The sequence below is a fragment of the Pisolithus orientalis genome, assembly GCF_024613125.1.
Source record: "Pisolithus orientalis strain OTSU chromosome Unknown F5J12scaffold_23, whole genome shotgun sequence".
Classification (NCBI taxonomy): domain Eukaryota; kingdom Fungi; phylum Basidiomycota; class Agaricomycetes; order Boletales; family Pisolithaceae; genus Pisolithus; species Pisolithus orientalis.
In genome coordinates this window covers 204,288-231,766 of record NW_026260804.1, presented here as the reverse complement: position 1 = coordinate 231,766, position 27,479 = coordinate 204,288, and the positions used below count along the sequence as shown (strand labels likewise).

Genomic DNA, 27,479 nt, shown 5'->3' with positions numbered 1-27,479 from the left:
TGCCGGCTTAGAGAGCAACGATCAGAGACTGCACCCAAGCGTTCCGTTCAATCTGCGGTCGGAATTCCTCTACACATCGACGCAGCTCTTCAAGCTGTGCCTCTGGCGAAACATCTTCCATGACGACGTCTTCGTCATCACCTCCGCCTGTAGACTCGGACCATCTACGAAGGAGGCCTTCAACGATGTGGATACCTTCCTCGGTGACTTCGTTGGAGTGTTCCTGTTGAGGGTGCTGGCCTGAACAGCAATTTCGAACAATCAAACCCGCAAATCAAATGCTATAAAACCATAGCTTGATAGGACATACCGACGGCGAAGTCTTCAAGTTCTTCGGCCTTACGCTTTGCTAGCTGTTCACAAGTAAGAAATGACTCGTTACAAATGGTACCAACGCGCCTAACCTTCACGACGTTCTCTGGGAAGTTTGCCAACCGCGCAACGTGAATACCAAAACTCTGATCCGAAACGCCTGTGGCAGGAAAAAATTTCAACACCACCAACCCAACAGCCGGCGAGGACAACGTACCGGGTTCGACCTTGTACAAGAGTGTGATATCCCTCTCTTGTGACCCATCCTCCTGGCCTACATGAGCTACTACGTGGAGATTTTTCACGTGAGGGATTTGTTGGTCCAAAGCGGTCAACTCGTGGAAGTGCGTTGCGAAGAGGCAGAATGCTCGAATTTTGGAAGCGATATGTCTAGCGATAGAACGTGGCACGTTCTGATCAAACTAGTGAAGACATAGAATGCGACGACGCACTCAGATATCGCCCAAGCTAGCCCAAAGCCATCATACGTCGAGGTCCCTGCAATCATCTCACGTGAGAATGGGGGAACGCAACGTCAGAGTAGTGAGACAAACCTCTGCCCAGCTCATCAATGATGATTAACGAGTCTTTGGTCGCCGACTGGGTTGATGCATTGGTAAGTTTAGCAGCATGACACCGCAGATGCACAGAGAGAAACCTACCCTTAAAATGGAGGCTGTCTCAAGCATCTCGGCCATGAAGGTAGACACACCCTTTAGCTGTGAGTCGCCTGCTCCAACTCGGCATAGTACAGAGTCAAAGATGGGCAGCGTTGCAGAGGAACACGGGACAAAGCACCCCGCTTGCGCCATGAGCGCTATAACACCAACCTAGAACACCGCCATCAACATACCAGCCGGTGCATTGGATGAAGTAGGGTATCTGTACCTGTCGGATATAAGTACTCTTGCCGCCCATATTAGGTCCAGCTTTGGTTGAGTAATTAGATGTATGGATGTTGACGGGGAAAAAAAGCTGACGTACTTATGATTTCGAACTCTCCTTCCCCTTTCACCATCTCAACATCATTGGGTATGAAGCTAATCTCGTCCTGGACTTCCAGACAAGGGTGACGTGCATCCCTTAGAATGAGGCTGCTTTCCCCTTTGACCGCACCTACTTAGTGAATGAAGCTTGAACGCGGATTTACACACCTTTCTCGAGCACGGTTGGCTTAACATACGGTTCGGGAGCATTCACCGACACGTGCGCGAAACTACACCAGCACGGGGAAGAGCAAGTCAGCGAGTGACAAGCAATATCGTAAGAAAAATTTCGAACCTCACGATGACGTCCAGGTGAGCAAGTATATGATCCAGGCTCTCCAAAATCGGTGTATAGGTGGCTATGAAACCCATGCAGAGTCCATCGCGTGTGATACACCGAGTCAGGGGTTACTCACATGCAATATTGACAACTTCCTTTACAAGAGTTGACTGCGTACGCTGATAATCGTCTGTTGTCTCCTTATATTCGGTAGCGAGAGACTTGAGTGTTTTAGTCGTGAAGTAGACACCAGATTTAGTTGTGCCGAGCTCAATATACTTCTTGTTCTTCGAAAGGGCCTTTGCATCCTGCGTTGAATCATAAAAGTGTAGTTGTTTGTCTGGATGGAAAATCCCAAAGCCACTCACATTCTTGGTCAGTCGGAAGCAGTACCCATACGTAGCGGAATTTTCGAGGTGGAGCTTCTTATCAAGCTCAAGACCAAGATCCCTACTGGCAGTGCGATGCTCGGCGTCAAGACCATCCCGGACCTACGCAAAGTGCGTCAACACTTCCGTCAGGACCAGCAGCGCCTAGCAGAGTCTCCTAAAGATGGCGAGCGCCACGAAACTCCACGCACCTCCATCAGTTTTGCTGCTAATGTCTGCAGACCCTCGTCGTACTCTGGCTTGATTGTGTACGTATGCGTGTCCAATGACGCAAGGTCGAGCGTCGTCTCTACCATCTCTGAGTATTTGGAAAGCTTATCTGAGTGTGTCTGTTTGGGTCGGGAGATATGAGTCGCATCTCATTCGAACACGACGGCTTGTAACATACTCTGAAAGGTTCCAAGTATGTTTCGTTCACCAACGCCCTGTGTGCCTCATGTTCGTGTTGAATGCCATCCAGTGTTTCAATTAAGCCGGGCATCTACGCGATTGTAGCACAAGAAACGATCGTCGATTCAGGAGTAGGTCAGAATCAATGGGAACCGAAAATGATGGACAATAGAATCACCTTCAACACAACCTGATACACCCTGACTACATCTTCGAGCGAAGCCACGCCCTTCTTGAAACGCTTGCTTATGCGGTGGAGGTCAGGCATGAACTTGAGATATTCATCCTACCACCCGTCAATGACCATATACACGGAAGAGGTTAGTAAAATAACAGACACATACCTGCAAAACTCTCCTTGTCGACGAGTCATCGACGAATGTTTCCACCAAGTCCTGCCTCTTGCCTGGACCCGAATCAGTACGATATACCACCGCGATATAGAACTTAGTGTTTGCACGGTCACTTACGTATCTCATGCAAGTTTACTAGGGGCTGCTTAAGCCATGTGCCCAACAGCCGCGTCCCTTGCGCAGTCTTGCATTTATTGAGCAGACCTAGCAATGTGGATGACTTGTTTATCGTACCCTATACCAAAGTGTCAGCATGGCAACAATTCCAAGCGACTTGATTGTGGCTAAAATATTGCAGGCGACTCACCCCTGCCTCGAAACTAACGAGTCCCAGCGCCCGCACAGCGCTTGCATCGAGACGCATATATTGAGCAAGGTCATGCGTGCGCAGGGTGTATGCGCCAAAGTTGGCCGGATCAGAGGACAATGTGAGATAGTGAACCAGAGCTGACAGAGCACCCTGGGAGGGGAATGCTGTAGGCGAGTTGTCCGGTTTTACCGATCCGTCAGAGGAGCCGTGACTCCAAAAGTGGAAAACGGGAACTCACAATCCATGGATGAGTCCTCCATGTCACTCTCCTGCTGAGTGAGTTTTCTGACGTCGTCCACGATATTTTTCGCCGTGAACTCGCCTGTGGAAGGTATTAGCTGCGATACGTAACTAAGGCATAAGGGTGGCACACTCGGTTTTCGCTCAGTGATGACGACGTTGCATCGCTCGAGTACTGCCTTCAGCTTGTTGAGTTCAATATCACGGTCGGTTGTTCCAGATGCAGTGCCAGTAGGTATTATAGCTTCCTTGGCGGAGAGCTGAATAACGAGAGACTGCACATTCGTCCATCAGCTAGGACCCTTGCCGCAAACTGGAAAAAGGCCCTACTTCTGTGTTGGAAAAGAGATCATTGTCAATAAATTCCGCGACGCCTAGTTCTCGAACGCTCGTGTCGGCATACGCCACGGACACAGACTTGGTCTTTGCCTTGTCAGCACCAGCAGACGTTGAAATTTTGATGGCAATGACAATTGGAGCAGAAAGCACGTCTGAATTAGCGAAAAGAAGGTCCTCAACTGCTTGGAGATTTCCTGGAGAGGCCTGGACGAGTCCCGGTATCACCTTGTCGGTTCATGGGACAATAGTGATACGCACCTCTTTGTGGAGCACAAACTTTGCGGCTTTTTTCCCCTGGCCTGGTGCAGGAGCCCAGATTTCGACTCTGAGTTGTTTAACCGTCAGAGCCTCTCTTAAGAACTGATGACCCAGAGTGCAGCTCAGCGTTACGCTGGGTAAACCGCCTGCTTTCCCTCCGGCGCCCAGGTACTTTAATACGGAATTGGTACGGAAGACATGTGTGGCCACGAAGTGAGCATCTGGTCCGTGCACGGAGTAGAAATCGTTGCGGTCAAACAGACGGACTGACTCCGTCTCCTGCGGGTGATTTTTTAGGCAACTTTGAAAAGAAAGAGACGAATCCTGGGTCTGATGCGTGTTGAAGGTCGTGGTCGGCGTCCTTTTCCTTACCGTACATTAGCGACATGATGAGTGTGAAAGTGGAGCTTGGATTTCAGGCAGCGCGTCTTGACGCGTCGCGTACTCCCTCATCAAGTTTCCAAACTTGCACAGTGGTTTGTTTCTACTCTCGCCAAACGCAGGTACACTCCTCCAATTTTCTGGAACGTACGTTGCATAGTAGCTACATACACACAGTTCCAGGACGCGGAGCAGTCCTGGTCCAGCTTCATCTTCTGTGGAAGGGTGCGAGTTTGGTTTCCAATTTAGAGCTGTGTCACCAAAAGGTGATGTCACGCGTCTCGCTTTTCATGCAACTTTACCAAAAGATGATGTCATGCGTTTTCCATTTCATGCGATTCAATCCTTACCAGACTTCTCGTTTTCAACGCAAAGCGTTCTTTGTCTATGAACATGCGGTGTCAACGTTCGTCTATTAATGTTGTCACATTACTGCCAGGAGATCAGGGAGATGCCTACGGTTTATGCTTAAAGCCTTAGATTACAGAAGTCTAAGGCAGAATTACCGTTGGTTTCGTTGGGTTTGCAGATCACAGTAGTGCCCGACAACGGTGTTCTGCTGAGGATGGCATGACGGCTGCCACCCTCCACCATGTTTTAATTCTTCTTATCATTATCAGCTATCGAGCTTGTCAGCCCTCGCCTTTGTATTTTTAGCTCTTTGAGTCATGGTTTTGGCCTTTCAGCGTTTTTCGGTTTTTTATTTTATTTTTATTTTTTCATTCTCGTCGTTTTCTCAGCTACGAATCTGTATTTCTAGTACTAGTAGTACTCGTTTTCATTCGAGTCTCCTCATAGTGCTGCCCTGGTCGCCGACGATCCTGTACTTATCCAGGCCAGCGTGCGTACTCACGCTCCAACGCTATTTGTATCCCGTCCTCGCCTCGAGTGCCTCCACCCATTAGTTCTTACTGTATCATACGACACACCCTCGCAGTTTTGTAATGTACATGCCTTGCATGCTGAAAAACACCTCCCACAATGCGGTTGGCTGCACCGCCACTGCTGACATAAAATTCAATCTCCGCCACGACCCGCGCCGAGCGTGTCCAGCTATTTGAATATTGTTGGCAAACGACGACGAGCATTCGCTTTTTACGATGTCGGGCCGCCCCGGAAAACCAGACCTCTCAGGTTACAACTACAGCGCGATCTCGTCGCTCGTCCTCACCGCAGACCGCTCTGCACTTCCACGGCGGGACCGCGAACCAGATGGCGCCCCCACTTCGCTGGCGGGTAAAATTGACCCTAGGGAAATGGGATCTCGTGTACAGCGCTCTGCACCAAAGGACGTCGAGAAGAAGAAGAAAAAGGCTGACGGTACTGCAGTGGGGAGGGATGCTCTCGACAAAGCAGTTGCGTCGCGAAAACGTTTCGACGCCGGCCTGGGTTTCGCCGATATTATCGAAGCGACTCAGGATGTAGAAGGTCTACGCTACCGTCCCCGCACTGCGGAGACACGGGAAGTGTACGAGCTCATGCTGGCAGCTGTCCATCAGGCTCTTGGCGACCAGGCCAACGACATCATTCGGAGTGCTACAGACACCATCCTCGAGACACTTAAAAACGACTCTTTGAAGGACTTCGACAAGAAAAAGGAAATCGAGGAGATCATGGGCTCAATCTCCAATGACGCCTTTGCTCCGCTCGTGGCACTATCGAAGAAGATCACCGATTATGGCGCCGAAGAAGAGACTATGGCGGACCCAGATATCGAGAGGAGGGATGCTGGCATTGACGATGAGATCGGCGTCGCGGTGGTGTTCGACGAGGAGGAGCAAGAGGATGAAGAGGACGAGGGTTACGAAGTTCGGGATGAGTCCGACGACGAAGAGGCGGAGGAGACTTCCCAACAAGCCGAAGAGGGCGCAAATGAAGATGAAGACCTCATCGTCGGCGGTTCTGCCTCAGCACCCTCCAAAGCTCAAACTGACAAGGACATCGTATCACCGCACGCTATTGACGGTTTCTGGTTGCAGCGCCAGATCTCCGAGGTATTTCTAGACCCCGTTACTGCAGCAGACAAGGCTGCTTCGGTGTTTGGTGTTCTTGATTCAGAGTCTAGTCTTCGCGACTGCGAAAACCAACTCATGGAACTTTTCGAGTACCAAAATTTCAACGTGATCACCAGGTTCTTGAAGAACAGGGACGTCATCGTTTGGTGTACAAAGTTGATACGGTCCACTGCGGATAGCCGAGTAGATGTGGAGACTGCCATGCGCGAAAGGGGTGTCGGGTGGATTTTACGCGAGCTAGAAGGAGACAGACAGGTGAAGAGAACTCGTGATGATGCCATGGACGTCGACAAACCATCTGTCGCCGCCGTACCCAAAACAGCTACCATTGCCCCTGGCTCAACGCTACAGCCGAAACATACTGTTGACCTCGAGAGCATGGCTTTCAGCCAAGGTGGTCACCTCATGACTAACAAGAAATGCAAGCTTCCTGATGGGTCGTTCAAACGTTCACGCAAGGGTTTTGAAGAGATTCATGTACCCGCTCCGCCAAAGAAACCTGTCCGCGACGACGAGTTCATTTCGATCGAGAAGCTTCCCGGGTGGGCAAGGGCTGCATTCACCGTACCGAAGTTGAACAGGGTGCAGAGCAAATTGTTCCCGGTTGCATTTGGCACTGATGAGCCTATTCTGCTTTGTGCACCGACTGGTGCAGGCAAGGTGAGTAGAGCGTTAATGGTTTGTCAGCGCAAGATCTGATGATGTTCACAGACTAATGTTGCGATGCTCACTATTCTTAACGAGCTCGCTAAATACCGGAATGATGAAACCGGTGAATTTGCCCTCGACGCCTTCAAGATTGTCTACGTTGCTCCAATGAAGGCACTAGTCCAAGAGATGGTTGGCAACTTCACCTCGCGGTTGTCAGTGTTCGGCATCAAGGTTGGCGAGCTTACTGGCGACTCTCAGATGACGAAGCAGCAAATTGCCGAGACGCAAATCATAGTCACGACGCCGGAGAAGTGGGACGTCATTACGCGCAAGAGCACCGACATGTCGTACACGAATCTCGTGCGCCTCATGATCATAGATGAGATTCATCTGCTGCACGATGAGCGCGGCCCCGTCTTGGAGAGTATTGTTGCTCGGACCATTCGCCGCATGCAACAAACGGGAGAGTATGTGCGACTTGTCGGGCTGTCTGCGACGCTTCCCAACTACCAAGACGTTGCGACGTTTTTGCGTGTCGACGAGAACAAAGGCCTATTTTATTTCGACGCTTCGTACCGACCCTGTGGCCTTCAACAGCAGTTTATCGGCGTCACGGAGAAGAAGGCAATCAAACGTTTCCAAGTAATGAACGAAGTGTGCTATGAAAAGGTGCTCGATCAGGCAGGCAAGAATCAGACACTCGTTTTCGTTCATTCCAGGAAGGAGACGGCCAAGACAGCGAAGTTCATCCGTGATATGGCAATGGAAAAGGAAACGATTACGCAGTTTGTCCGGCCTGATTCGGCGACGCGAGAGATCCTTACCACGGAGGTCGGTAACGTGAAGGATCCCAACCTCCGCGACTTACTTCCCTTCGGCTTCGCCATACACCATGCGGGTATGACTCGCGAGGATCGTACGCTTGTGGAAGACCTCTTTGCTGATGGCGCGGTGCAAGTGCTTGTCTGCACGGCAACGCTCGCTTGGGGTGTCAACCTACCTGCGCATACAGTCATCATAAGGGGGACCCAGATTTATAACCCTGAAAAGGGTCGGTGGGTTGAATTATCACCGCAAGACGTGCTCCAAATGCTTGGCCGTGCTGGGCGACCCCAATATGACACGTTTGGCGAGGGTGTTATCATAACGAATCACGCTGAACTTCAGTATTATTTGAGCTTGCTGAACCAGCAGCTGCCAATCGAAAGCCAGCTGGTGTCAAAGTTGGCAGATAATCTGAATGCGGAAATTGTTTTAGGTACGGTGCGAAACAGGGATGAGGCGGTACAGTGGTTGGGATACACATATTTGTAAGTTTCGCTGTTTTGGTAGAGCTTTGAGAGTGGTCGCTAACTATAAGTTTTAGGTACGTCCGTATGCTCAGGTCACCTGGCTTATACGGTGTCGGCGTGGACTACCAAGACGACGAGGAGCTCGTCCAAAAGCGAGCCGATATCATACATTCTGCGGCGGTTCTCCTCGAGAAATGCCACTTGATCAAGTATGAACGAGCTTCGGGCAGGTTCCAGAGTACGGAACTGGGACGAATCGCTTCGCACTACTATATCACACACAGTTCAATGGCAACCTACAACCAGCACCTACGTCCAACGATGTCGATGCTGGAGCTCTTCCGTGTGTTTGCGTTGTCCAACGAGTTTAAACTGCTACCTGTTAGGCAGGAGGAGAAGCTGGAGCTGAGCAAGTTACTCGAGCGTGTACCTATTCCTGTGAAAGAGGGCGTGGATGAACCAGCAGCCAAGATCAACGTACTCTTGCAAGCGTACATCTCGCAGCTGAAGCTCGAAGGTAAATACTCTGTAGCCCAACTCCCAGATTTTGGCTGAGGTGCGGGTTTTCAGGTTTCGCACTCGTTGCGGATATGGTGTTTGTGCAACAGTCTGCTGGACGGTGAGTTCCCTGCATGAATCGACGCTTGCGGGTTCCAAACGCTCTCTAGTATCCTGCGTGCAATGTTCGAAATCTGTCTCAAGCGCGGGTGGGCCGTGCCAGCTCGGGCATGCCTTGCCCTTTGCAAGATGGTCGAAAAACGAATGTAGGTTGCGCCAGCTCTTCGCAAGTTTATTCGCAGCTAACGTCCCTTGCAGGTGGGGGTCGATGACGCCGCTTCGACAGTTCAAAGGTGTCCCGCAAGAAGTCGTTAGAAAGGCGGAGGGTAAACAATTCGTAAGTCAATCTTGCGGTTGGAATAGTGTGTGTCCTGAATAGTTTGTTAGCCATGGTATCGCTACTTTGACCTCGAGCCCCCTGAATTGGGAGAGCTGATCGGCATCCCCAACGCGGGTCGCCTCGTGCATCGGCTAGTACACAGTTTCCCTAAGCTACAGTGAGTATATCGACAGGTCTAATGTGTCATATCATGCTAAGTCGCGTTTAGGCTACAAGCTCAAATCCAGCCCATCACGCGTTCCCTCATTCGTATTGATCTCACCATCATTCCTGATTTCAAGTGGGACGAGAAGATCCACGGTACTACAGAGGCCTTCCATATTCTAGTGGAGGATGTTGACGGCGAGATTGTCCTCTTCCATGATACTTTTGTTCTCCGTCAACGCTACGCAGAGGGCGAGCACAACGAGCACAACGTCACGATAACCGTACCCATGTTTGAACCGGTGCCTCCCAATTATTATATCTCGGTCGTTTCGGATCGTTGGCTGCACGCAGAGACGCGCCTCCCTATTTCATTCAAGCATTTGATATTGCCGGAGAAATTTCCACTGCCAACGCCCCTGCTCGACCTCCAACCATTGCCTTTGTCCGCGCTGCACAATAAGGAGTTCGAGAACATCTACTCCTCGACAATCAAAACGTTCAACAAGATTCAAACGCAAGTTTTCCAAGCGTTATACACGTCCGATGAGAACGTCTTCATTGGCGCACCCACTGGTAGCGGGAAGACGGTCTGTGCCGAATTCGCGATGCTACGATTGTGGAGTAAGCGGGATGGTTCACGTGCGGTTTGTATCGAGCCGTACCAGGAGATGGTGGACCAACGCGTCGTTGAATGGCGTCGCAAGTTCAGCGGCGTTCAAGGCGGCAAAGAAATTGTGAGCTTAACCGGAGAGATGAGTGCGGACTTGCGTTTACTGGAAAAAGGGGATGTCATTATATGCACACCAACCCAGGTACGTGTCTCACTTCTGCATCGGTCTTCAATGGGACTTACATGGTAGTGAAGTGGGATGTCCTTTCCCGAAGATGGCGACAAAGGAAGAATGTGCAAACAATTGCCCTTCTCATTGCAGATGAAATTCAGTTGGTTGGAGGCGAGGTTGGCCCTACCTACGAAGTCATCATCTCGCGGACACGATATGTCTCCGCACAGACGGAGATTAAGACGCGTATCGTTGCATGTGGTGTGTCCCTTGCAAATGCCCGTGACCTTGGCGAGTGGATAGGCGCTCCTTCACATGCAATCTTCAACTTCTCGCCGAGGTTAGTCCCCCGTGAATCTTCACATGACATCAACTAACGCAGCTACTATAGCTCAAGACCTCTTGACATGGATATCCATTTGCAGAGTTTCAACATTCCTCACCATCCATCACTGATGATCGCTATGTCCAAGCCGGCGTACCTAGCTATGGTCGAGTACGCACCGACAAAACCCGTTATTATCTTCGTCCCCTCGAGAAAACAGTGTCGCCTGACAGTTGACGATTTGTTAGTCCACTGCGCAGCAGATAGCGACCCGAAGCGCTTCCTGAACATAGAAGAGGCGGATTTGCAACCCCACCTGGATCACGTTAACGACAAGGGTCTTGTGGAGTGCTTGAAAGACGGTATTGGTTACTATCACGAGGCAATGGACAAGCAGGATAAACGCATTGTCGAACGGCTGTTCCAGTCTGGCGCTATTCAGGTTTTAGTCGTCTCCAAGGTCAGTTGTAATATTTATTTCGTTACGAATTGATGGCTTAGCTGATTCGTTTAGGACACGGCATGGAGCCTTCCCGTTGCAAGCTACATGGTCATAATCATGGGTGTCCAGTATTATGAAGGGAAGGAGCACCGTTATGTTGATTACCCTGTGATGGACGTCCTACAAATGATGGGCCGTGCCTGCCGACCCACAGAAGACGAGCGGAGTCGGTGTGTGTTGATGTGTCAGCAGACACGCAAGGACTTTTACAAGAAATTCCTGGCGGAGGGGCTACCCATCGAGTCGCATCTTCCTACGCACCTTCTCCACGACTACTTCCTTGCGGAAATTGCTGTCAAGACCATTGAGAACAAGCAAGATGCGATGGTAATGAGGTCCTCATGTCTATTCCTTTCGACTTACTAATACCTGCTTAGGATATCCTCACGTGGACATTCTTCTACCGCCGATTGACGCAAAATCCGAATTACTATAATCTGCACAATGTCAACCATCAACATCTTTCCGATCACCTGTCCGAACTTGTAGAGAACACGTTGCAAGATCTTACCGAATCTAAGTGTATCGCAATTGGCATGTCCAGTTCTGTTCATCACTTTACGCGTTGACTTACATTACCCACAGAAGATGAAATGGATGTCTCTGCGCTCAACCTTGGCATGATCGCTGCGTACTACAACATATCTTGTGAGTTTATTCATTTTTTCCTGCTGGCACACGTTTAAACAGTGAAACCTCAGATGTCACGGTCGACGTGTACACGTTGTCACTAAAAGAGCGTACGAAGCTCAAGGGATTGTTGGAGGTGGTTTCTTCGTCGGCAGAATTCGAAGCGATTCCCATCCGCCGACACGAAGACGTGGTACTTCGCCGGATATACGACCGTGTTCCCGTTAGGCTTGAGCTCCCAGATTTCGAGGCACCGCGCTTTAAGACGTTCCTTCTACTTCAAGCTCACTTCTCGCGCATTCAGCTCCCGGCGGACCTCGCTGCCGATCAAGTGCTTGTTCTGGAGAAGGTGCTGAACTTGCTTTCTGCATGTGTAGACGTCATGTCGTCCAATGCTTGGTTAAATGCCTTGGGGGCTATGGACCTGTCACAAATGTGTGTGCAAGCAATGTGGGAAACGGATTCTCCCCTGAAGCAGATTCCTCACTTCGACACCGAGGTACGTTGCTGCCAGTACATATCTGGCTATCCTACTCATCATACTTCGGTGTCAGGTAATCAAACGCTGCAAGGAGGCAGGTGTCGAGTCCGTTTATGATGTCATGGAGATGGAGGATGACAAGCGGAATGCATTGCTGCAAATGGATATGCGACAGATGTACGAAGGTTTCAAATTTTCAATTTGTTTCTCAGCTAACAACGTCTTCTGTAGGCGTGATGTCGCCATGTTTGTCAACTCATACCCCACTTTGGATGTCTCCTACGAACTTGTGAAAGGCGAATACACAGCTGGCGCGCCCATCTTGATGCATGTCTCGCTTGCTCGAGACGCCGACGAAGAGAACGCCGATGATGACCAAACCGTTGTAGCACCGTTCTATCCCCTGAAGAAGATGGCAAATTGGTGGCTAGTGATCGGGGAGCCTAGCACGCGCCAACTACATGTTATCAAACGTGTTACAGGTCAGCAAGAGCTTGACCGCGAAACTGGAGTTTGCTCTGCCTAAGGGGGCACACTCGCTCAAGTTATACGTCATTTGCGACTCATACGTTGGCGCAGATCACGATTTGAGCATTGATCCCATCGACGTTGCTGAGGGTGAGGAGAGTGACAGCGATGAAGATGCCAGTGACGAGGATATGGAAGAATGATGTATTGGGTAGATCATCTTATTGACCGCCGTGTAATGTACATAAACGCCCACAACCACTGTAATCGCAACCCCTTTGTTTGTTTCGCTTTGTTCCGTGCTCCCTTGCAAGTCAATTCAATACAGCGGTGACGCCGACCCAACACCAGCAAGTACGCCGCGACCATGGCAGAACGAACAAATCCCAATATGCTCTTCGCCAACTTCAACCAAGACTACTCGTGAGTAGAGTCGTTACAGAGGGATACCACCCTTTGTCCTTACCTGTCAACAGTTGCATATCCGTAGGCACTCGGAAGGGTTACAGTATCACGAATTGTGATCCCTTCGGCAGGGTTTATACCATGAGTAAGTGTTCTAGAACACAAAGGCACAAGTTGGCTCGAGCAATACCTCAGACGACGGAGCGCGCGGAATTGTGGAGATGCTCTTCTGCACGTCACTTCTTGCTCTTGTCGGCGCAGCAGATCAACCTCAGTCGAGTCCTCGCAAGTTGCAAATAGTGAATACAAAGGTGCACCGAATGCGTTAAACGTTTCGTGTCCGAATCTGAGTCGGCTTTAGCGTCAATCCATGATATGCGAGCTCCTCTTCCCCTCTTCCATCCTTGCCGTCAAACTTAACCGCAAGACTCTGGTTATTGTACTCGAGACCGAAATATACATATACGACATATCTAACATGCGACTTCTCCACGTCATTGAGACTGCGCCAAATCCAGAAGGTGAGCACCGCACGTATCCGGGGCGACCTTGATTGCTCTACAACGAATTTTCTGTGCAGCAATATGTGCTCTGTCTCCGAATGCAGAACAGTCCTACCTTGCCTACCCGTCGCCTGTTCCGTCACCTTTAACGCCTGGAGGTTCATCTGGATCGGCAGCTCTGGATTCGTCCTCGGGCGATGTGCTTCTCTTTTCCACTACGACATTAACGCTAACTAATATCATACGTGCACATAAATCTCCACTCTCAGCACTTGCTATTTCTCCGTCTGGTACCCTTCTTGCCACTGCATCCGACAAGGGAACGATCATTCGCGTATGGAGTGTACCAGGGGCCGAGAGACTATGGCAGTTTAGAAGAGGAACACGAGAAACGAAGATTTACAGCATGGCATTCAACACTGTAGGAAGCCTTTTAGCCGTTAGCTCGGCACATGACACAGTCCATATCTTCAAACTGGGAGGACGACAGGTTTCCGGGAACTCGAAAAAGGATAGACCTTCGAGTCCGTTAGAAAGTATAGACAGCAAGGACCAGGATGATGGGAGGGCTGCAGGGGATTACGACACATTTGTGGATGAGCGAAAGAAGAGCGGTGGCGTTTCGTGAGTCCACTTTCTCCCTTTTATCTTGTGGTATGACCCTCGGGAGACATTTAACCAATGCCATCAAGTGCGTCCCTTCGACGACGTTCTCTCCATCTCACGAAATCATTGTCTTCTTCTGTTGGGGGATATCTCCCTCATACGATTACGGAAATGTGGGAACCAGCCCGAGACTTTGCAAACTTGCGCCTTCCAACGAGCGGAGTGAGGTCAGTGGTTGGACTAAGTAGGTGCGTAAATTTGCACTTTTTCGGATGTGTCCTGAGGATAGGCAATCTATTTACTTCGGTTGTTTCTAATGCTGGACCTACGAATGTCCAGCACTCTCCCCCAAGTTATGGTGATTTGTTCAGACGGCTACTTCTATGCGTACAGCATCGATCTTGAGAATGGTGGGGAGTGCATGCTGATGAAACAGTACAGCATCGTAGACTCTGACCCTGCGGGAGGGGAATAGCTCTAGTCTCTGGACGGGTCAGTGAGTGCTTTAGGCCTCCTCTTTCATTTCTGCCTGTCTGGGTTTTTGGCACTGTAACTTGTGACTGCTGTAATACCTTCCGAGCGTTGCAACGGAGGGTCCTCCATGATCACCAGCATTCTGCGTACGTAGTGGATACATTAAATTTGACCACGAAGATCACGGTGCCAGATTGCTCTGTAATGTGTGCACTCTGGAGAAAGGTGGGTGGTAGCCGACGATTAGATTAGATTTGCCGATCATCGAGTCATCGACGCGGACCACAAATAAAGAGTCCCGTAGACGACAATCGTCTCGACGACATTCTCCCCGAACCACCGATGGCCATTCTGGGTTTGGCCCCTTCTTGTGAGCCCCAGCGGCCTGCCCATTTCGACATCGAGAAAGTCATAAGGCCTAACATCCTCTCCTTACACCCATACCGTTGCGCTCGCGACGACTATCAGGAGGGAATACTTCTGGATGCCAATGAAAACTCCCTTGGACACTCCATCTCTTCAGTGGGCAAGACAGAAGAGCTACTCTCCGTGCTCGACGCAGATTTACATAGATACCCCGACCCGTCCCACGACCATATCAAAGCCCGTATCGCTCAACTACGCTCCCTCCCTGATCCAAAACATGTGTTTCTCGGCGTCGGTTCCGACGAGGTTATCGACCTACTCTTACGTGTATGCGTCACGCCCGGTCGCGAGAAAATCTTGATCACTCCCCCTACGTATGGCATGTACACCGTGTGTGCGCATGTCAACGATGTTGGCATCGTGCGCTGCAATTTAAATCTGAGTGGGGATCAAGGGGAAGGTGGTGAGAATGGACGGTTCAGCTTGGTGGTAAATGATGTTAGTGCTGCTCGACACCTTCCCCCAACCCTAGAGCTAACATTCCACCATAGATTAAGGCGGCCTTGTCCTCTGACCCTACAATAAAACTCGTTTTTCTATGCTCGCCTGGAAACCCCACCGGAACATTGATATCCCTCAAGTCACTCCGTTCTTTGCTTGACTATGAGCCATTCAAAGGCATTGTTGTCGTGGACGAGGCATACATAGACTTCGCCGGCGAAGATGCTTCGGCAGTGTCACTGATTAGAGATTATGGAAATCTCTGTGTCATGCAGACGTTGAGCAAGAGCTTCGGGTTAGCCGGTATTCGGTGGGTAGTTCATTGATTCACAACGGGTCACTTTGCGCTCAGCAGGGAAATCCGTGATCATAGCCTAGGCCTTGCCCTCGCCCAACCACCCCTGATACAAATACTTACGAACACGAAGGCGCCTTACAATATCTCCACACCAACAGCCCAACTAGCTCTTGCTGCCTTGGAGCAACCTTCTCTTACAACTATGCGGGAAAAAATAGAATTTCTGTTGGATTCCAGGAGTAGATTGGCTCAGTCACTCACGGACCTGAGTCACTTAGGGTTGGGTCCCATCATTGGGGGGAACGATGCAAACTTCCTCGTGGTACCTGTTGTTGACAAGGTGACCCGTATACCTGACAACCAAAGATCCCAAAGGATTTACAAGGTACTCGCGGAGGAGAACGGAGTCGTGGTGAGGTACAGGGGTAGCGAGCCTGGTTGTGCAGGGTGCTTAAGAATAACTGTCGGAACTCCAGAGGAGAACAAGGTGCTGATAGAACAGCTACGGAAAATTCTGGAGGCACTTTAGGCAGGCCCACCGCTAAAGGGCTCTGATAACAACTACTAGACATAAGAAGAGCGGGGTATCCAGAGAAGTACAAGTGGGGAACTGTAATCATCAAATCAACCGTACTCGGAGCCTGGTAGAAGTCCCGTTCCCTCACCTGCAGGTGACCAGTACAAGCTACAGCTCCACGCTGGTCATATCTGAACTACCTTGCTATAGTAAAAGATCGTGCGGTTGTTCACGGTACCTTGCTTCTTATTTTGTCATCCTTTGCCACGCGCTGCACTAACGAAAGTTTCTCAGCGAAACAGTACAACATAGAACGGCTACTGTCGCCCAAGATATTCGCGCCGATGGAGGATGTTATGTGTGGATATTGGGCATGAGAATGATACATCGGGCTGCATATTACATAACAAAACCACCTATAGGGAGGACAGGTCTCATGCCTTGCCAGCCTTCGCGTCCTCGGCAGCAGCCACTGCCGGGTTGACCTTCTTGCCATCCTTCCAACGGATACGTGGGGGAGGGGCACGGTTGCGGCGACCCTCGCGTGACCTCACGCGAACGACTGGCATTACAAGAGTGATAAATGGAACTGGCATGCACCACCAATATCACTTACCATGCGAGTGGATTGCGCAGGAGACGCAATATGCAATTTTGATGTAAAGTTTAGGGATAACATATTCTGCACATCAAATAATAGAACCATACTGTCAGGGAAGTATCGTAATTGACGCGAATACATACCTGGGTAGACGCTAGCCTCGCTAATATCACGGACGGCTGCGCTCTCGACCATGTTCCTCACAGTGAAACGTTTAATAGCCTTGTCCTTGGCGACGCAGCGCGAGCAGTTGGAACAGCGGAGGTAGCCAACGTGACCGCGGCCATGCTTGCTGCGGCCGGCATTTCTTCTCTTCTTAGTCTGTTGCGAATGTAAGCTTCATTGATTACTTGGATGTTCCGACAGTCCAGTGGGTGCAACTGGTAGGCGTCGTGTATGGCCATCCATAGTAACTGGCCGTGCACTTCATCATCCTAAGGGGTGACAGCTCATCCACCCACTCCTGGTGCGCTACCTGCCCACGGCTCTCTCCAGCACAAAACCTTGGCCATCTCGTGTCTCTCGTAGCGTAGGTATACCACTCACCATGTTGAATTGGTCCCCGGAGTCTTGAGGTTGGCGGGCTTTACTGGTTGTCAGTACCTACCACGCTCGCCCAACCAGAGTCGGCAAATTCCTTACAGGATTCTCACGATCCCGCAGACCTGCCCTTGCCTGCATTATGTAAACACCCATCTTCCTTTCCTACATATCTCTCGGGAGTACAGTACACTTGCTCGTAATGCATAAGCTAGTAATGCATAGATGTCATATTGCATGGACTTATGGGTGTAGCCACAGTGGCTTGCAGGGAAAATGGCAAATATTTGCATAATGCATAATGAATAGTGTCAGCACCCAGTTTATGCAGTATGAAATGGTACATGTGGCCTGGAGTGGAGCTGAACAGGCATATCTTAAGGCTGTCCACAAAATTTTCTAGTCATATTTCAAGAATGAAGTGTTTTTGAGAGGACATTTATATCTAAGCCATGCCTCCTGAGCTCCAGACCAAACTCTCAGACATCAACCTCAAGTTGTGCCAGCTTCCATGTTCTGAAATTATTCAGCTCTGCGAGAAACTTGAGGTGGCCTGCATCTTGGAAAGTGATGCAGATACATCACAAGGAATTGTGGAATATGACACAAACGATGTTGACTAGCTATTAGAAGTTGTAGACCATCTCGTAGTTACAATTGCAATTGTCACAAAGGTCACACATTATGTCAGCATTTCATCCTGCATATTTGTCATATTGCATAGGGAAATGGCTCGCGCAACTAGTATGCATTATGAGCAAGTGTACTGTACTTACTTACATGCTATACCTTACTATACCTTCTACCTGCTCTTGCTGCGAGCTTGGCCCACGTGTAACAGATTCTTCACCTCGTAGCAGGCTTTCTCTACACTTGTGCTTTGGCACGCCGTCCATAAATCCTAGTCTTCGATTATGAATCGTCTCACTGTACCACTTCCGGTTGTGAAGACTTTCCACCAATATAGAAGAAAGGTATATACACATATACATATGTAGCACAGTAGCAAGGATGGCGTATCAACATCGGAATGAAGGGTACTCGTGGAAGGGGTTAATGGCAGACCGTATCTGGATAATGAACACTTGGATGGCGTAGTACACAACTGATTGGGAAACAAAAAAAAAAAAAGAAAGAAAGAAAACACACAAAACCGAGAATGACTACGAGAGGATAACGAAGGTTGTTGCAGGAAGCAGCTGACGGGGCCACATAAAACGGATCGACTAGCTGGACTGCTGGATTCTGGGTTATGGATTTGGTTAGGATTTCTTCGATCGCACCGTGCCCCCTCTGATCTGTTGACTGATCTTTGCCTGATCGAGGGATGGTGGTCAGGTCTGACGCTCCACCTGCATCACTGACACAGGCAGTGTACTCACCTTTGCTCTCGTCCGAGCTTTTCGACCTGCTCTTCTGGCCTTAGAAGTGTCTTCGTTTGCAGAGACCCCTTCTTTGTCGCTGTCCTGCCCCTCGTCCTCACTCAGCCCGGACTTTGAAGTCTTCGGGGATGAATGCCTTTCAGAATGCGGAGACTCGTCTTCGGAATGGTCTTCCGGATCCGACGACGATTCCGCAGTCTCAGACTGATCACTCATCCAGCGTGCCGATGGCTTTGCACGTCTGTGTGGTGTGTGTAAGTGTCAAGTGCTCAGTCCCAAACAAAATAGCCACGCTCACTTCGCTGCGCCGTTCACACGCGGACGAGATGCTTTGCGTTTGGCACCTTGCGGCGACTTCTCGTCCCTCGCCTCCCTTGCCTCGCGCCGTTTTTCCTGAAATAATCGCAGTATTCCTTAGCACATAATGATTGGTATAGATAATACGACTCACCTTCGCTGCAGCGGTGGCTGCTGTCTTGTGCGGCTTCGCGGCCTCAGCCAGCCACTCAATTGTCTCCTGAGGGAGATACACCGTCTTTAGGATCTGGACAAGGGTGCAATGAATCAACATCTGAGGAAAAGAATAGAATGCAGACAGGGGCATATTAACCTTCACGGCTGCTTCCGGATTTGGAAGGGAACGGAATATATCTGATGGAAGCTTCACTTTTCCGGGGAAGCTCTGAAGCGCCCACGACCGGGCTTGCGCGCGCGCTTTGATCAGTTCCTGTGCAAGTTCGCTCATTGCATATAGATGCTACATTTCCAGTGGTTAGAAGAGCAAGAAGAAGTCGCTTCATAACAATTTACCTCGCTGTATGTATGTGATTCGGCGTCGCGGACGGTTTTGGCTTTCATCGCGAGGTGGTAAAGAAGGGAAATGTTCTCGGAAGATATTATCTGATCGAGGTAAAACTCCACGTATCTGTGAAGCGGAGGTCAAGTGAGGAATCGACATGATTTAAACATGTCCTCACTTTGCCATGTCTTGCAAATTTTCGTGAGCAATTGAAAAATCGGGGTGGTGTGCCAGTAGGTGAAGAAGGCGTATGAAGATCACTTCAAGGTGTTCAACGCGCGCGGCTAGGGAAATAGTATGTCAGCTATCCTGCTTCAAGACGCAGATGCGCTGCTACCTGGTGGCAGTGTGCGGTTTGCGAATGAAACGTATGCCGTGGCCCTGTTGCGAACATCATCCTCAGGATCCAGGACTGTGAGGAACGGGATTGTATTAAAGCGGGGCGGCAGTTTGCGTGGAGAAAGTAGAGATATGAGTTTCGTGAGGAAAATCATTCGGACGTGGTAACATGGGTCCTGGTGTAGTCTGTTAGTGATTCAACCACTTGGCTGAAATATCCACCCTTACTTGGACAGTGATGGCTAGCCAGACAAAATGAGGATTGATCACGGTGGCATATGCCTCGACGGCCGATAAATGCAACAACGATACGGCTGCTTGCAATCGCATGCGTGACTTGACAGATGGGCTAAGATACACTGTCAACCCAGGCCGAAGGGAGTCATTAGAAAACTTACCTATCCGAGGCGTCTACCTTGAATGAACCAGAATGCTGAATTAGAGCCGTGAACATCTTCAAAGCAGGCGTAGCGATGTCAATAGCATTTGAACTGGACGCGTGGGCAAGACAGCGATTTCGGCAGACTTTCAAGGCTTGAATCCGAGCTCGAAGGATCGGTGGGACGTCATCGTCGTTTACCCAGTCATTATCCACATCCATATCTTCCTTCATATACATAAAATTCTCGGTCACAAATCAAAGTGCTAAAGCAGCAGAGTGACTCACATCATCTGCCTGGCTCGGTGCCACCAGCAGCTTTTTGACCAAAAAAGCCATGATGTCATCACTTTTGTGTTCGAAGGCCTCCGACCGAAAACGGGCCATCTGGACAAGTAGAGTGGTATGCGCAACCAGCATCTCCGGCCCGGCATCTGGGAGTCTCTGCGCCACAGACTGACGACCCATCAGCCCTCGAAAAAAGGTAGTATTAACGCGTCACACGTACTTCTATAACTTGCATGCACTGTTCATCACCCCCCTTCAAGGAAGCCAGCAGCCTCGATGCAAATTTTGTCACTCTGCGGTTCTCACCTAATGCATACTTCGTTACGCGATCCATCGTTCGCCTGCGTTAGATTGTGGCATTATCAAAACGTCGCCTTTTTTCAGGAGGGAAACATACTTGTCAAACGAAGTAAGAGACTCGTCTGTTCGTACCACGGCTGCTAACGCTTGCATACCGAGTTCCACAAGCATTATATTCTTTTCATCGGCAATCGCTTTAGTCAGTTCACCCATGTGCGCCTTGTACAGCGCGGGACAGTGCTTCGAGACATATGTTAGAAGTTGATGTATGTGCTTCGTCATCGGGGAAGCAACGGAGGATGAAGAAGATTTTTGGAGGCGTTTGAGGAGGGGTGAGATGGATGATTGGTTAAGGATACGGAGGGTGCAACGGCGGATGAATATAGACATTGTAGAAAGAATAGATTCGTGAGATTGTTCAACCCGTCGTAAAAACTCGTTCTAGAATGCAGCTATTTCAGCCAACATCAACCCGTTAAAGGGTAAGTAGGGTCGTACAGATGCTTTCACTATACTTTTGAGGTCGGACTGAAGGTCCATGCATGTCTTCAGAAGCTTGTATAATCGATTTTCATTGGCTTTGGCAAAAGCTTGCAGGTCCTCAGTCACTTTGTGGGGATCCGAAAATTGTCCTACTTCAGTTTTAGTGATTATCTTTCTCATGAATCAATGCCATACTGGACAGATGACGAATGATATTGACTAGCTTCTGTTTCACAGCCTCCTCGTTTTCGTCGATCACGCCACCCTGCAGTGGGTATCATTAGACACTTTAAACAAGTCTCGCAACCTGGCTTACATTGTTCTGTATGCAAGCCTGTAAGAAGTGTTCATATGCTGTGGGACGACTACCAATGGGCCATTAGTTGCCAGAAGCATTTGTACTTAACGGAATCCGCCACCTACTTAACTTTGACCCCAGACATGCTCAACACGGCATTGATTGCAGTATCATCTAGATATTGCATGACATTCAACAACCTGTCCGTCCATACTGTTTCGTCGACCTCGATATTTTTCGATGTCGATGTTGACGCAACATTTGACAACGGCGGTAACGGAAAAATATAGTCCGCTATGACTTGTTCGGCCGCTGGTCTGGTGAAGAAATGAATTTTAGCGATATCAAGGAGCCACCCACATACTTGCTCTCAAGCGTCACATTCGCAATATGAAAAACCTGGTTAGGGATCCAAGAGAAATGTTCGATCGCTGAGGGATCACCGTTCTCACTAGAAGCAGCTTGAGCGTAAAGCAGTGAAAGTAAATAGAAGGCTCACATTTCAGGATAGGCGAGAGCATAAAGCTTCCCTATAGCATTTAAAGCCTCAACACGAACAGTATGCTTCTTATCCATTCCACGGCCAGCCACAGCGCGTAATTGACTAGTAGAAACATGATGAAGGGCCGTTTCATAGTCAAGCTGCGAGTACACTTTGCACACTGCGGCTCGGACCTTGTCGTCCGGGTCTAACAGCTTGAGCCTCAAAATATCTATTCAACATGGCAATCGTCACCGGAGGTCAAAGAGAGTTGAGTAAGCTTGCCTTCTATTGTTTCTCGATGCTCAGGTAAATTTAGGACTAAGCCCTTTGCGCTTTCCACAAGTTTCAAACGCACGGGGGGTGCTTTGTCGCCCTTTCGCATCAACCACACATTCCAAGTTGATGGATATTTTCGAACAAGGTCCGCTCCCCCTTTGTCTCCAAACATCTCCCCAAGCGTCTGAGTGACGATTACCCTCACCTGGACTTCTTCACCCGCAATTCCTCTTCTAACTGTGGAATCACGCTGTGCAGGAGTGAGGGACACGATCGAGCAAGTTGTTTAACGAGTTCGTGCGCGGTACGGATTTCCTCATAGTCACTTTCCGACTGAAGGTCCCGAGAATTTGTGATGATGATGTCGGTAAAGTATTGACAGACATGACGTTGAAGTTTGTCTGCAGTTGTATTGCAGATTTGAACAGCAAGACGGTAAGCGGGCTGATCCATACGCTAATGTACGTGTAAGATAGATCGAAACACGAAACACGAAGCGACTTACAGTGTTCTTGTCCATGAATTGCGCCATGATAACTTCAAGGACCTCGGTTGGAAGTGACTGACATTCGTCTATGAGTGCAATGAGTATATCTGCAATAAACAGTTCGATCTTCTTAGCAAGGTCGCGCCGTACGAGGGCAAAGAAGTCGCGGAAAACTTCGATCATGAGCTCCTCGGCATTGGGGAGATCGCAGACAAGAACGACACTCTTCACAACCGACAGGGACTCGAGCAAGCGGAAGTACTCGTTATAATACGTTGACTCCGTGCTCTTAAGGCCAGCTGAGAGCTGCCTGAAAAAGAACTGGAAGATATCCCTGAGCTCGGTTACGGTATAAGGGGCATCGGGCGCATAGAGTCGGAGAATATCAGCAAGACAACATGCGACGTAAGCCTTGACACCCCTTTCCTTATGAAGGAGAAGAGAGGTGTTTATGAGCTGGGTCCGAACGGAGGAGAGCGAGTGCACGTCGACTATCTCCTGGTCGAGTTCTGAGAGTTCCGTGTGCAGGGCTTTGAGTTTTTTGAGCAACGCATCGGTGCCAAGGTTCTTCCCGACCAGTTTCTCATTGAAAGTGAGTTTCTTCTGTGCCGTATTCGCGGTACGCGTCTGTGCCACCATTGCGGCAGTCGGGTGTCGGGACAGCTTGCAATATAATGACCCCCTCGTCGGCGCTTGGGTTGCTCGCCCAGAACGCGTCTCGCGTCACACCGCAGGATCGGAGTCTCGGAGATTTAATATTCAAAACCCACGATCGCGATGCCGATACGTAGCGCCAACACATAACTCACTAGTACTGTTTAATGGGATAAGCAGACCCCCAAAAACAGACAATCAACCTCTTTAAACCATCTTCAGAACATGCACCGAGGTTTGCATCACTAGTACTATGGGTGATTTGGTAGTTCGGACGTGAGAATTGAACCGCCGCCGAAATTGGCCGAGAAACCGGCCCCTTTGGCTTGTGTGATCAATGGCCTGCTACAAATTTGATCGTCCTCGCACCAACCTCGCACACCGACCAGGTTGCAACACTGACGAGGTTCGACGTCAGCTCAAGTCAAACCCAACCGCCATACAGTTCCGCTCCTCATTTGCTTATCATGGCACCGCAACAAGTTACACTTGCGCAAAAGGACCGCAAAGCCTTCCAGGACTTGCTCTCGTGTTATGAGCTCAAGCAATTGACAAGAGGGAGGAAGGTAGCCGATCAGATATTGAAAAAGTATCCAGACCATGGCGGTAAGAGTATTCTCGGTGTCAATACTCGGCGTGCAGATTAATTGCTGTCTAGAAACAATGTGTATGAAGGGTCTTATCCTGGTGCATCTCGGACAGAGAGATGAGGGTATAAAGCTCATAAGGGACGGTATGCGCAAAGACCTCACTTCACATATATGCTGGCACGTCTGGGCTCTCGTACAAAAGGGAGAGCACAAGTATGAGGAAGCGCTGAAGTCCTATATGCAGGCGCTGCGCTTCGACAAAGTATGCTTCTTCTCATGTCTTATTCACGATCCTTTGTGACAAAAGGGTCAGGACAACTTCAATATCGTTCGTGAGACTTCTGTCTTGCAAGCGCAGACACGCGCCTACGAGGCTCTCGTGGAATCTCGCCTGCATATGTTGCGGCTACGCCCCAACGTTCGGGCTCATTGGGTCGGTCTCGCCGTCGCATATAAGTTAAGCGGTAACTTGGTAGAGGCCAAGCACGTCTTGGAACACTTCCAGGGTTTCCTCCGGGTAAATTTTTGTGTTTCCATACTACGTGCCATTTCACTCGATTCCACTATCAGGAGGCCCCAGCAAATGATGCAGAATATTCAGAATTTATACTCTTCCACGTTCGTGTGCTAGAAGATCTAGGTGATCTACAGGCCGCACTTGCCTTGCTCGACAAAAAATCCAAGGATAGGTATGTTGTGGATCGCACAGCTATTCACACATTCAGAGGTGAATGTTTCCCCCGCTTCCGTTTCGTTCCTGACCTCCTCTCATTAGCCCGCATATTATCAAAGTTGAAGAATTCTAATACAGAAAGCCCGCAAGCCGCGGAGTGGGACACTCGGGCAGAATCAGAATGGCGCGCACTCTTGGATCTCAATCCTGAGTGTACCGATTATTACCACGCCGTGCTTGCAAACCAAGGGATTGATCTCGGTAATATTGGCATTCCCTTTTGTTCCCTGACCTCTTTCTCTTACATTGGAGCAAAGGTAGCCTCAATGACGACTCCCGTACACAGGCCCTTGGATTGCTTTCTGGATTTTCGGCGCACTCTCCGAAAGCATACGCTCCTCGGCGGTTGGCACTTACTGTGGCCGAAGGTACATGTCTCCGTTCCACTTTAAACCAACTATGAACCTTGCCTTTAGGTGATAAATTTAAGGAACTAGTGAAGCCGTACATAGAAGCGGGGCTCAGCAAAGGCATACCTTCACTCTTTAGTGACCTCAAGAAACTCTATGCAGATCCTTTCAAACGTCAAGTCATAGAGGAGATTGTGGAAGATATCCGTGCATCCTCGCCGTCCGAACCGGCCGAATACCTATGGACACTTTACTTCCTTGCGCAGCATTATTCTTTTTTGGACCGACACCGGAAGGCCCTCGACATCTTGAATCTTGCAGTGGAGCACACTCCAACACTGCCAGAAATATACGTGATGAAGGCGAAAGTGCTGAAAAGGGCGGGCGATCCGTATGGCGCTGTACGGTCCATGAACGAGGCACGTGCACTAGACGGCCAGGACCGGTTTATCAACACGAAGTCCGGGAAGTATCGTCTCCGGGCAGGTATGGTGGACGAAGCGGAAGAAATTTTCGGACTATTCACAAGAGTAAGTTCGCTAACAGAATCTTACGCCGTCCAATTTACATCATCTACCACAGAAAGGCGCAGCTACACCTGGCGCAGACTTAACCGAAATGCAAGCCTTGCACTACCTGGTTGAAGTAGGGGACGCTTATAATCGCACTGGCAAACTTAACCTCGCTCTCAAAAAATATTACGCTGTCCAGAAGGTGCGTAATACGTAGAGTTTACCCTTTCCCTAATCAGTACTTCGTAGGTGTTTGAGTCTTTTCGTGAAGATCAGTACGACTTCCACCAGTACTCCATCCGAAAAACCATTCTGCTTCCGTACCTCGAGTAAGTAATGACAAGACTGTACCGAACTTCTAACCCATGGATCCCCGCTAGCATGTTAAAGTGGGAGGACGAAGTTCACTCCCACCCCGCATATGTCCATGCTGTAGTGTCAGCTGCTCTGGTCAGTATGCCTCGATGGGAAAACTTCCATCTTCATTTATGAACATACAGATATGGATAGAGCTCTATGATGATCCATTACTCGGCAAATCGTTGCAACCCTCCCATGGTCAGCTCGCGAATTCAACCAGTATACCCATTGCTTACCTAGTCTGCGGTGCAGAAACGACCGAATCGTCCAAGAAAGCGCTGTCAAAAGCAAAGAAGGCAGCGCGTAGAGGGAATGACCCGTCGCATGAATCCCAGGACGCCGTCAACAAAAAGGGTGAATTAAGGATTCGTCTTCGTCTATGCACATTTAGTTCTTTACGCTGGCGTATATTCTCCACAGTTTCGAACCAATCCGATGACAAAGGACTCGATGCTCCGCCTCCGAAGGACGATGACCCGGACGGAGTGAAGATGATTCTAGCTGATGACCCGCTTGAAAGGGCCGCGAAGTTCCTGGAGACGTTCAAGGAATGTGGGAAAACACATCATGGACGTGTGCCTAACGAACTTTGATGTTGCAATACGGCGAAGTGAGTATCTCCGTTCATACTGTACTGAGGAGTTTGTAAACGCGTTCTTAGAGAAATATATGCAAGCTGCCCAGGCCCTTGTTCGTGCTCATACTGCGGATGCACAACACCCAGAGGTACACCTTCGGGTTGTACAGTTTGGCAAAACAGGTGAGTCCTTTATGGCTTATTTCTGTGACTACTAAGGTGTCTGTGGCAGTCTCTTCGTTATCCGATTCGATCGGTAGTGCCGTCAAATCCGTTCTCCACGAAACTCTAATTGCTTTAAAACCGGAAGAAATATCCTTGGATGTGTTTACATCTCAATATCTGCAGTCACATTCGACCTCTTCCACCGTCATCTTAGCATGCGCCAAGGCTAGTGAGATCCTCGGCAACTCGATGAAAGACATAGAATCGTTGTTATTCACCAGTCTACAAGACAATATCGATCTTCCTGTCGAGGTCGGTTTACAAGCATTGACACGCGTCCTCGCTGCTCATGCATTCCCCAGGACGCTTTACGCATTCTGTCATATCTCCAACGCATCAAGTCCACTCGAGCGGAAGAGTTCCGGATAGCATGTGACAACAAGTTCGAATTCAGCACGGTCTTCAAAAGCTCTGACCAGCAAGCCGCCCTACGACAGCAGTGCCTACTCGAAGAGAAAGAAGATTGTGAGGACATTGAGACGCTTTGATCACTAGCTATTTGGATGTAGATATGTGCATTGCTTGGTTCCGACGCTGTGCAACGGGTTTGTTGCCAACGCGCTGTGCTAGTTCGCATGGATACCACGATAATGAATGTGAGGATTGCTTTGAGGGTGCTGGGACGTCCGGATCCATAGTATTTGTGGTAACATGCCATCAACATTTCGAGTCAAAGCGTCGGGATTAACGCATCGACGCAAAGAGACAATAATGACCAGCGTC

General features: G+C 49.5%; 8 protein-coding genes across 8 annotated transcripts; 5 read left to right on the top strand and 3 right to left on the bottom strand.

The window, feature by feature from the left end:
• Positions 1-7: 7 nt before the first annotated feature.
• Positions 8-4,245, bottom strand: F5J12DRAFT_894464 (DNA mismatch repair protein; the record flags this gene model as incomplete). The annotated part of the gene is made up of 24 exons (XM_051747744.1): positions 8-240; positions 311-353; positions 405-472; positions 530-702; positions 765-810; positions 867-912; positions 975-1,142; positions 1,201-1,241; positions 1,297-1,428; positions 1,467-1,528; positions 1,594-1,657; positions 1,715-1,886; positions 1,947-2,069; positions 2,159-2,296; positions 2,356-2,448; positions 2,536-2,643; positions 2,702-2,763; positions 2,828-2,945; positions 3,018-3,184; positions 3,259-3,342; positions 3,394-3,535; positions 3,591-3,803; positions 3,858-4,078; positions 4,125-4,245. The coding sequence occupies 24 exons, from the start codon at positions 4,243-4,245 to the stop codon at positions 8-10; spliced, it is 2,838 nt and encodes a 945-aa protein (XP_051598272.1).
• A 301-nt stretch (positions 4,246-4,546) lies between these two features.
• Positions 4,547-5,157, top strand: F5J12DRAFT_843115 (uncharacterized protein). The gene has a single exon (XM_051746193.1). The coding sequence runs from the start codon at positions 4,907-4,909 to the stop codon at positions 5,141-5,143; it is 237 nt and encodes a 78-aa protein (XP_051598271.1). The 5' UTR covers positions 4,547-4,906; the 3' UTR covers positions 5,144-5,157.
• A 137-nt stretch (positions 5,158-5,294) lies between these two features.
• On the top strand, positions 5,295-12,721 carry F5J12DRAFT_843113 (putative RNA helicase). Its single transcript, XM_051746192.1, is given in 17 exon segments — positions 5,295-6,913; positions 6,965-8,214; positions 8,271-8,713; positions 8,767-8,815; positions 8,865-8,960; positions 9,013-9,091; positions 9,142-9,251; positions 9,303-10,053; positions 10,107-10,363; positions 10,415-10,808; positions 10,863-11,177; positions 11,228-11,384; positions 11,436-11,498; positions 11,552-11,979; positions 12,035-12,138; positions 12,193-12,424; positions 12,444-12,721. 17 exon segments carry the CDS (start codon positions 5,339-5,341, stop codon positions 12,630-12,632), a joined length of 6,492 nt encoding a protein of 2,163 aa, XP_051598270.1. The 5' UTR covers positions 5,295-5,338; the 3' UTR covers positions 12,633-12,721.
• Positions 12,714-14,591, top strand: F5J12DRAFT_843108 (WD40 repeat-like protein). The gene is made up of 7 exons (XM_051746191.1): positions 12,714-12,852; positions 12,906-12,979; positions 13,030-13,145; positions 13,196-13,355; positions 13,415-13,961; positions 14,030-14,191; positions 14,283-14,591. Exons 1-7 carry the CDS (start codon positions 12,797-12,799, stop codon positions 14,416-14,418), a joined length of 1,251 nt encoding a protein of 416 aa, XP_051598269.1. The 5' UTR covers positions 12,714-12,796; the 3' UTR covers positions 14,419-14,591.
• On the top strand, positions 14,411-16,251 carry F5J12DRAFT_237630 (pyridoxal phosphate-dependent transferase). Its single transcript, XM_051738532.1, has 3 exons — positions 14,411-15,281; positions 15,335-15,594; positions 15,658-16,251. The coding sequence occupies exons 1-3, from the start codon at positions 14,760-14,762 to the stop codon at positions 16,109-16,111; spliced, it is 1,236 nt and encodes a 411-aa protein (XP_051598268.1). The 5' UTR covers positions 14,411-14,759; the 3' UTR covers positions 16,112-16,251.
• F5J12DRAFT_843093 (ribosomal protein S26e) lies at positions 16,222-17,308 on the bottom strand. The gene is made up of 5 exons (XM_051746190.1): positions 17,247-17,308; positions 16,844-17,021; positions 16,716-16,781; positions 16,394-16,661; positions 16,222-16,333 (listed from the first exon to the last, which is right to left on the bottom strand). Exons 1-4 carry the CDS (start codon positions 17,247-17,249, stop codon positions 16,534-16,536), a joined length of 375 nt encoding a protein of 124 aa, XP_051598267.1. The 5' UTR covers positions 17,250-17,308; the 3' UTR covers positions 16,222-16,333; positions 16,394-16,533.
• Positions 17,309-18,005: 697 nt separating this feature from the next.
• On the bottom strand, positions 18,006-23,450 carry F5J12DRAFT_843089 (armadillo-type protein). The gene is made up of 22 exons (XM_051746189.1): positions 22,774-23,450; positions 22,488-22,724; positions 22,275-22,452; positions 22,008-22,221; positions 21,873-21,959; positions 21,634-21,825; positions 21,527-21,575; positions 21,406-21,475; positions 21,226-21,359; positions 20,825-21,168; positions 20,648-20,768; positions 20,428-20,595; positions 20,159-20,367; positions 19,989-20,109; positions 19,759-19,936; positions 19,600-19,705; positions 19,433-19,547; positions 19,233-19,379; positions 19,074-19,166; positions 18,921-19,015; positions 18,623-18,863; positions 18,006-18,556 (listed from the first exon to the last, which is right to left on the bottom strand). The coding sequence occupies exons 1-22, from the start codon at positions 23,392-23,394 to the stop codon at positions 18,503-18,505; spliced, it is 3,774 nt and encodes a 1,257-aa protein (XP_051598266.1). The 5' UTR covers positions 23,395-23,450; the 3' UTR covers positions 18,006-18,502.
• A 307-nt stretch (positions 23,451-23,757) lies between these two features.
• F5J12DRAFT_843085 (NMDA receptor-regulated protein 1-domain-containing protein) lies at positions 23,758-27,424 on the top strand. Its single transcript, XM_051746188.1, is given in 17 exon segments — positions 23,758-24,015; positions 24,068-24,261; positions 24,313-24,516; positions 24,570-24,726; positions 24,775-24,933; positions 24,990-25,100; positions 25,149-25,612; positions 25,665-25,796; positions 25,844-25,923; positions 25,975-26,044; positions 26,095-26,152; positions 26,207-26,308; positions 26,375-26,483; positions 26,503-26,564; positions 26,616-26,714; positions 26,764-27,008; positions 27,059-27,424. The coding sequence occupies 17 exon segments, from the start codon at positions 23,877-23,879 to the stop codon at positions 27,242-27,244; spliced, it is 2,571 nt and encodes an 856-aa protein (XP_051598265.1). The 5' UTR covers positions 23,758-23,876; the 3' UTR covers positions 27,245-27,424.
• Positions 27,425-27,479: the final 55 nt, after the last annotated feature.